Source organism: Centrocercus urophasianus, unplaced genomic scaffold, assembly GCF_019232065.1.
Source record: "Centrocercus urophasianus isolate 14NV4802_14NV808 unplaced genomic scaffold, USGS_Curo_1.0 seq_545, whole genome shotgun sequence".
NCBI lineage: Eukaryota > Metazoa > Chordata > Aves > Galliformes > Phasianidae > Centrocercus > Centrocercus urophasianus.
Genome location: NW_024885139.1, coordinates 67,343 through 76,230, shown reverse-complemented (window position 1 = coordinate 76,230; position 8,888 = coordinate 67,343). Strand labels below are relative to the sequence as shown.

Genomic DNA, 8,888 nt, shown 5'->3' with positions numbered 1-8,888 from the left:
GGATGGATGGATGGATGGATGGATGGATGGATGGATGGATGGAGGGAGGGAGGGAGGGATGGATGGATACATGGATACATGGATGGATGGGGAAGTGTGGAGGGATGGAGAAAGGTGGCTGGCTGCCTAGCTGGAGATGGATGGTGAAAGGTAGATGGAGATGGATAGACAGATGGATGGATGGAGAGGATGCAGGTAGAAAGATGGAGATGGATGGATGGATAGAGATGAGTGGTTAGAGATGGATGGATGGGTGCATGGAGATCAATGGAGACAGGTGCATGGAGATATATGGGGATGGGTGCATGTGTGCATGGAGGGAAGGAAAAAAAGAAGGGAGGAAGAAAGGAAGTCTCCCTGCAGACAGGACACAAGGCACTAAGGATGTGCTAAGAGTCTGCTGGACACCAACATCACTGCAGAAATAAGACCTGAGAACCTCTGAGTCTTTGCTGAGTTTGGTTGGTGGGTATCAATGATGCACGTGCAAATCTCAGAGCTGCCAACCTGTTACATCCCCTGCAGCAACAGATTGGAAACTCATGGACTGAGGCACGTTCCCCAAACCAGAGCTTTGAAGGCAGGTGATGACTGCCTGGAAAAGAGCTGGAGGAGCCAACAAAATGCTTTGGCTTTGTGGGATTTTACATGGAAAAGCCCAGGCCTGAAGCTCCATGCAGGCAGGGTGCAGGCAGGCTGCCCAGAATTGCAGAGCAGTCCTTGTGTAAAGCTCAGCCATGTGTTTGCATGCATAGTGATGGTGCAGCCCTGCCTCCTGCATTTCCCCGTGCACTCCTGCATGTGTAAAACATCCCCATGAATCTGGCCAGCCCAGTGCCAACCTTCTCTCTCCAGGGCCAGATCCTGACCCTATACCCCCATTGGCACAGGGGTGGCTGCTGCCCCACATCATCAATCTGCCCAACAGCCGTACCCAGAGGTGACAATAAGCAACAGCCATCCATCACCCCTGCTGGAGTGTGCTTCCCCAAAGCCCCAGATTGGTGCTCTCCCCTCTGTTAGGGTGCAGGGTGAGCTGATGTCCCCTTCCAGAGCTGGTGTCCCCATGGGCTGTGCCTGATGGCACAGGCAGAACCCAAAAGCAGAGCACCCAAAATATCGCCTGGGGGAGAAAAGCTGAGATTTCCCCGCCCCAGCCATGTAATTATAGATCTGCAGTAACAGCAAAAAAAAGAGAAAACTCCCAACCATGGCCCAAAACGTGGTTCCTATGGAGATGGGTGAGAAGGGAGCAGAGGGGTGGCATGAGGACAAAGGACAACAGGTCCCAGTCCCGCCAAAACCCCGGCACAGCCACGCATCCCCCTCTGCAACCCCATTTTTTTGGGGGGGAGGGGGAAAAATTTCCCTTTTTCCTCTTCCTTCCATGCTAGGAGAGCTTTTCTCATGTGTCCCTTCTGGGCAGCACCAGGTGGGGGAAGGCTGTGTTCCCATGACACGTCTGATCCCACGAGGTGCTGCGTTTAAGTCAATATTTTCCCATTGGGTCTGACTGCTACTAAGTCAACAAACAGCACGTGGCAGCAAGCTTACCTGATCTTCCACCCCCCCCCCCCCCAAGGGAGCACGTGTGCCCCCATCCCATCTGCTTTTGGGATGCTGCTGCCAGGAAACCTCATTTTTCCTTATACTTGTGATGCATTTTTTTTTTATCTTTCTGCCTCCAAAGTGTCGCTTCTCCCTGCAGGCTCTGCTCTGCAAAAGGGTTTTGCTACGGGATGCAAGGGCAAAAATAAAAACCCAGTGCACGGGTTTGAAGCTCTCCGGCACCAGGGATTCCCCAGCCCCATAGAGAACTGCTGGAAGGAGCCCAGGACAAACAGTTACAGAACAGCACGTTGCAGCCACCCGCCAGCACACGCAGCCCAGCAGGCACCAAGGGCAGTGAGAAAATGGGGGATCCTTGGGGCAGGGTTGGGTTCTACCACGCTGGGAGCAGCCGGATGGATTTGGGCACTGTGTTTTTCTTGGGATTTTGGAGCTCTGCGCTCCGTGCACGCCAAATAAATTTGGGAAAAAAATGCAAAGCATGAAAGTAAATCCTTGGTGGTGCTGGGAATGGTGGAGCAGGAGTCCTCACCTCCGATGGACGCTGCAGGGATTGCAGTTTGGTCTCAAACAGCGCTTGGACAGCAGTGCTGGGTGAATGAAAGGCAGCTCCTAAGGCAATGGGATGAGGCAGGGCTGAGAAAGGAGGGACGTGTCCCTGGGGAAGAGCGCTGTGAAAACACCAGACCCCTTCATTACTTCCCAGAGACGGACAGAAGGACGGACGGACGCCGTGACGCAGATGACCATTTTGGAAGAGCAAAAGCCCCCATGGAGGAATGACAACGGAACGGAGCAGAGGAGCAACCGAGGGGGGAGAAACCAAGACAAAATAAATGGAAGATGAGGGTGATTTCTTCCCCGTAGGTCCCAAGTTACACCCAGCCCTCAGCGCTGTGCCCTACAACGAAAGCAACGTGGTTCCCCCTCACCCCCCCCTTCCCCCCGGCCACGGTCGGTGCCATCTGAAATAAAACATCCCAGCGCTGCCCTCTAATAAATCAAAGGGAAATAAAACTCTGCTTTAAGTTCTTTGCAGCTCAAAGAGTCTCGGAGGCAGGAGGGAGATTCAAAGATACGGCCGCAGCGTTGGCCTTAAAAGGCAAAATTCGCCCCTGCGGTGCCGGGTTCGAACAAGGTGAGCACCACTGGTCCCACGGCCTCAAGGCGATGCTGAGCCAAACTGGGCTCCCAGTTGCCAGCAACTGATGCTGGGCTGGGTTGTCTGGGGTAGAATCTGCTCCAAATGAGTCCCAGATTGGCCTGGATGCTCCCGGTTGGGAACTGCAACTTGGTGCTCCAACAGCACTTCTCACCCCATGATCATGAGGTCTCTTGCAAATAATTAGTCCCCAACAATTATTATGGACCAGACCCTTGCCCCATAGATGCATCATGGGGAGGTGAGCGCTCAGTCTGTACCAAAAAACACAGCAAAACTCACCCCAACCAATTCCCAAAGGGCACAGTGCTGGGGTCCTGACTCCCATCAGTGCCATGGCAATGCCATTAGCCTCTCCCCTCCATCTCCTCTTCCCTTCCAACCATCCCGGAGGCGTCAACCGAATCGGCACCAACATGATCCATAAATTATTTCGTGCAAACAACCACGCAGAAAGCAGGGCACGTCGCAGCTGTGAGCTGCTATTCCTGCAGCCTGGGGCTGGGAAAAGAACCCGACCTGCCGCCACCCGCACCCATCTGCGGGGTGGGACGTGACGCAGCACCCAGCACCCACCTGGCCATGGGTGCTGGGAACTCAGCAAGGAGGATTTCTGCTCTCGTTTGCAATCGTTGGGAGAAGGAGGGGGGGGGAATTGGTGAGCGCAGAGCACGGAAAGAGGTGGATTGAGCAGAAAATGGGTGCTGATAACAGTAAGGCAGCCACCCTCGCCCAAGGGCATGGATCAAAGGCGGCGCTGCAGCTCCAACCCGATGCAGGAGCACGGATGGGTTCATGGGATGGCTGCAGTTCAGCAAATCCTGTGTCCCTGGGTGGGGGGCAGCAGGACCCCCATACTTGGGGGGCTATGGGGAGCCCTCCAACTCCATCACAACTCCCCCATACCTGCTGCCCCCCAACCTTGGGGGCTATGGAGAGCCCTCCAACTCCGGCACGACCCTTTGGATTTGGAGAGCCACGAAGATGCTGGGGTAATGTTGGAACCGGATGATCTTTAAGGTCCCTCCCAGCCCAAGCCACGATGTGTCCAAGAGGGGGAGTCCCTGTCCCTTACTGCAGCCCTGGAGTGTGCCATCGGGGTACATGTGACACTGGGACAACACAGGTCCCAGTGTGTTTTGCACCAACAAAACCCAGTGGGAACCCAAAGGGAACTCCAGCAAAACCCAGTGGGAACCTAAAAGAAACTTCAAAGGGCATCCGAAGAGATCTCCAACAAAATCCAGTGGGAACCCAATGGGAGCTCTAACAAAACCCAGTAGGAACCCCAAGGCCATGCCAACAAAACCCAGTGGGAATCCCTAGGAAACCCTCACAAAACCCGATGGGAACCCAGAGGGAAATCCAATAAAACCCAACAGGAATCCAAAGGACATTCCAGTAAAACCCAGTGGGAATCCAAAAGGAACTCCAATAAAACCGAATGGGAACCCAAAGGAAACTCCAAAGGGAGTCCAAAGGGAACTCCAACAAAACCCAATGGGAACCCAGAGAGAACTGCAATACAACCCAGTGGGCACCCAAAGGACAGCCAAAAAAAAAACAACGGGAACCCCAAGGAAATGGGAATCCAGAGGGAGCTCCAATAAAACCCAGTGCGAATCCAAAGGACACTTCAGCACCATCCAGCAGGAATCCAAAGGGAACTTCAACACAACCCAGTGGGAACCCAAAGGAAATTCCAACACAACCCAATGGAAACCCAAAGGAACCTTCAACAAGAACCCCAAGGACACTCCAACAAAACCCAGCGGGAACTGAAAGAACACTCCAACACAACCCAGTAGGAACCCAAGCATTCCGGGGATGCTCAGGGAGGAAAATGGGTGGGAAAAAAAAGAAGAATTTTGTTATATTCATACACACTCTTGGAAAAATATCCTCACTTTGCATCTCATCCTGGCCAGCAAGGGTTGTGCTGCCTGGGCACTTCCTTGGCTGCTGGAGGCTTTGCAAGAAATTGCACAGCCCATCCTCTCACTGCAATAAATCGCCACCCAAATGGGGCTCAAGTATTTCTGGGCTTCAGCCCGGCGCCATTTGGGGATTTCAGCCCACGGGGACTCGTGCTGAGTTATTAAAAGCCCAATGGGTGTAGGAGGTGGCAGCGCTTGCGAGTATGGCATCACTTTTCTAGCAGCTTTGTGTGTCCCCTATCCACACTCCCAAGTGCAAAAATCCATACCTTAAAGCCCCTAATAAGCAGGGTTAAACTTTTACATTACAGCATGCACAATCACCTTTTCCCCCAGTTTTTCCCCTCTTCTTTAAAAATGAACATTAATTCAGCTCCAGCCACCAGTGAGCCTCAAGTTGCAGAGTTTTAGGGGAAAAAGCTGTGCTCAGCACGTTCCCATGCAGAGCAATTGCAAGGCATTTTTTGGGTGGAAAGCACTGGTTTGCTCAATGGGGCAGAACGGCAGAAATACCAATGAAAAAGGCAGCTTAAGCCCTCTGCCAAGGCAAAAATGCAGCTTTTGACTCAGCATTTCAGGCACAAAATCACCCACTGCTGGCCGAGAGCACACTCGTTTACGGGGACCCTATAGAGCACTGCTGGGAGATGTGGCCTTTTGGTGCTGTTTGACCCAGAGATCACTTGGTTTCCACCCCAAAATCACCTGCTTGGGAACTGTTTCCACCCCAAAATCACCTGCTTGGGGAGCTGTTCCAAAAACCTGTCCACTCCAGGACCAACATCTCTCCAGGAAGGGCCAGACCCAACTGTTGGCCATCCCACAGCATTTCCCCATGTCAACGAGAAAACTTTGGTCCCAAAGAGAGACACGCAGTGGAGAGGGGACACAAAACATCCCGCATGTCATCGAACGGCGGAACTTTGGGCACAGTGGGCACTTACCACCTGGGGCTTGCTCTTGGGGTCAGGCTGCCGTGGGCACCTGGCGGGCTCAGGGGCGGTGGGTGTCACAGGCGAGGAGCGGGACCCATCCCCAGGGCTGGGGGACGTGTCACTGGAGTTGAGGGCCAGCATGTAACGCTTGGTGACATCCTCCAGTGACGGCGGCTGTAGGGCAGGGAAGGATTTGACGGGGGCACGGGCGGCCTCCAAAGCGGGGTGCTGGGCATGGTGGCCAGCGTGCGGCTCGGGGACCGTGATGGGGACGAAGGTGGCAGGCTCGCTGGTGTGCCGCACGTGCTTGGTGGCCGGGCGGGCTCTGGCCATGGTGGTGGGCACCACCTGGTTCTCCTGGTGGGACACACGGCCGCTGCGCTTCTTGGAGCTCCGGCGGGCGCCGCGTGGTGACAGCACCTCGGCCAGCTTGGGGTCAAAGCCGTAGCCGTGTCCAACACCCTGGGGACAGGCAGGGACAGCTCTCTGCTCCGAAAGGATGGGCTCGCTGCTGGATGGGGGGATGCTGCCCTCCAGCTCGTTGATGGCCTCGCCGGGTCCCTCAAAGGCGCCCGCCGGCAGCTCTCCGCGGCGGCTGGGATCGCTCAGAGATTTCTTCTTGATGGTTTTCCCGTTGCCCTTCTCATCGATGACTTTATCCATGGCGCCGGGCTGGCTGACGATGGTCTGGATGAGGCTGCTGTAATCTCGCAGCCCGTCGCTGCAGAGCGACAGGTCGCTGCCTGCGCTGCCCGCGTGCCCGGCCAACGCGATGGCCGAGGGCTGCGGGATGCCGCCCTTGGCGCTCAATGAACCCAACAGGTTGCTGTCAACGGAGAAATTCTTCGCGTCCTCCGTCACCGGACAACGCCGGTGGGGCATGGGGTCACTCAGGGAGCGGTAGGGCTCACCAGGACCCTCCCCGACGCCACTCTCCACCCCATTGATGCCCACCGAGGGGAATTTCCGCCGGCGCCGCAAGCTGCTGGGTGTGCTCGGGGTCTCTGATGGCGCTTGGGCCTTGCAGGCCAGAGCATCCTCTGCAGCCGGAGCAGGGGGTGGAGGTGGCTCGATGGCAGTGACACTGTTGTCATGCAGCTGCCAGGTCTCGCGTAGGTCCCCCAAGACCACCCCAGTGGGCCCTGGCTCTGGCTCAGTGACAATACCCTCATCTGTCACGCTTGACTCGTGACCCAGCAGCTCCTCCACGGACTTCCTGCAAGAGACATTCTCCTCCAACTCCACCTTCTTCAAACACTGCGTGCCCACTGGCTGCCCCCGAAGGGCCACATCCATCCCCGCCATCGCTGCCACCTCCTCAGCTCCATCCACACCTCCGCTGTCCTTCTGCTCGGCCGCCAAGCCATAGTCCTGCTGGGAGCCCATCCTGCTGATCTTCTCAAAGACCTGCCTGGCCTCCTGGATGTACTGATCCTGGATGACCATGGGCAGCGCGTCCTCATCATCCCCCATCCTCCCACCATCGTGGCTGCCAGCAGAGGCCAGGAGGAGCTCGGAGGAGCTCTGCTTCATGGCGCTCTGCAGGAAGAGCCGCCTCGTCCCCGATTTGTCTGAGCAGGTGAAGGACTTGGCGCGGCGCAACGTGGCCGTCAGGTCCTTCAGCGTGGGCCGTTCGCCCGGCGCCCAGCGGCCGGAGGGCTGAGCGGAGCCGCGGGTCCGAAGGTTGGATGTGGGGACGTCGTAGGCTGCGGCCTCGCCGATCCTCACCCCTTTTTTCTTCACCTTCAGCTCCGACAGGTCCGACTTGAGGAAGCTGAGCAGCGTCAAAGTCTCGGTGGCGATGTCAGGGTTGGATAAAGACTTGCGGTGCTCAGCGCGGTCTCCCACCGGCTGTAGAGCATCGCTCCCCAAATCCGCCCTCACCTTGGCCATGCCCGAAGGCAGCTTGGGCCGGGCTCGGATTTGGGGTTGCCCCCATGCCAACCCATCGTTCGGCCCCAAAGCGGGCGATCGGCGTCCTCCGTGCAATGCCCAGCAGCCCGCTGGCTGCTCCTCTTCCTTCAGCGTCTCGCTGCTGGCGTAGCGGCTCCCGGCGGGGCTGCCGAAGGGCAGGAGGTTCACCTTGGCCACGCGGGCAACCACGGGACCGGCGGGGGCCAGCGGCTGCCTGCCGCCCGCTTTGCCCGGCGCCTCTCCGTCCCTCTCGGCCAAACGTTGGGCGCTTCGCCCTTCTCCTTCCGCACCCCGACGCGGCTCCTCCAGGCTGCGGGACGAGGAGGAAGAAGAAGAGGAGGAAGGAGGAGGAGGAGGAGGGTGGGTCGAGCTATGCCAGGAATGCGGGCCGGGCCCCGGCGGAGCTCCGCGGGCAGCGCGCAGCGCGGGGTGCGGGACGCGGCTGCGGGGCGGAGGCGGAGGGGGCTGCGATGCCCGTCCGGAGCCGCTCCCGGCTCCGCATCCCGGGGAGCGCCGTCCGTTCTCTCCGAAGAGTTTGCGCATCGCCGGGACGCTGGGCCAGCGCGGCGGCTCCGCGCTCAGCGCCGGCCCCCGAGGCGGTAGAGGAGGAGGAAGAGGAGGAGGAGGAGGAGGCGGCGGCGGCGGCGGCGTCCCGGCATGGGCCGGGCCCGGTGCTGGCTCCGGCTCGGCGAAGCGAAGGGAAAGCTGACGAACCGATGGGGCCAGGCTGCGGAACGCCCGACCCGGCGATTCGGCGTTCGGCGGCGGCGAAACTTTCCTAGCCGGGAACGAGAAGGAGGAGGAGGAGGAAGGCGGGGAGGAGGCGGGCAGCATTCGGCCCTGCAATGCCCCCCGGCCGCTGCCCCCCTCCGCCATTGTGTGCCCCCCCCGGGGCCGCCTCCGCCCGCCCCCCGCTGCCCCCCGGCACCGCCCGGCCCCGCTCCTCCTCCGGGCCGCCGCCGGCCTTCATCCCTCCCGCTTTGTTTTCTCTCTCTCTCTCTCTTTTTTTTATTTCCAGCTTTTTGTCCTCCCTCCCTCCCTCTTTTTTTTTTTTTTTTCCTTTTTCCCTCACCCCCTTCTTTTTTATTTGTTGCATTCAAATAAACTTTCCCCGAGAGGCGTGGTTTCCTCCTGCAGAGGGGGATGGTTGCAGGGCTGCGGATTGTCCTTTTTTTTTTCCCCTTCTCTTTTTTTTTTGGCAACGGCAGGAGAGCAGGCCGAGCGATCACCCCCCGCATCTCTCCTCCCTCCCCATCCCTTCCTCCCTCTCCTTCTCTCTCAACTTTTTTTTTGTTCTTTCTGCGAGGAAAACCCCATCAGGAGGTTAAAAGTCGGGGCTGAAGGCAGAGACCCTTTTCCTCCCCTCCCCCT

At 58.0% G+C, this 8,888-nt stretch overlaps 1 protein-coding gene across 1 annotated transcript in view; it reads right to left on the bottom strand.

The window, feature by feature from the left end:
* Positions 1-8,393, bottom strand: part of ARHGEF17 (Rho guanine nucleotide exchange factor 17) — a 31,369-nt gene extending 22,976 nt beyond the window's left edge. Inside the window, exon 1 of the mRNA XM_042835774.1 lies at positions 5,613-8,393. Coding sequence (XP_042691708.1) covers positions 5,613-8,393 — 2,781 coding nt within the window. The remainder of the gene's footprint in view (positions 1-5,612) is intronic.
* Positions 8,394-8,888: the final 495 nt, after the last annotated feature.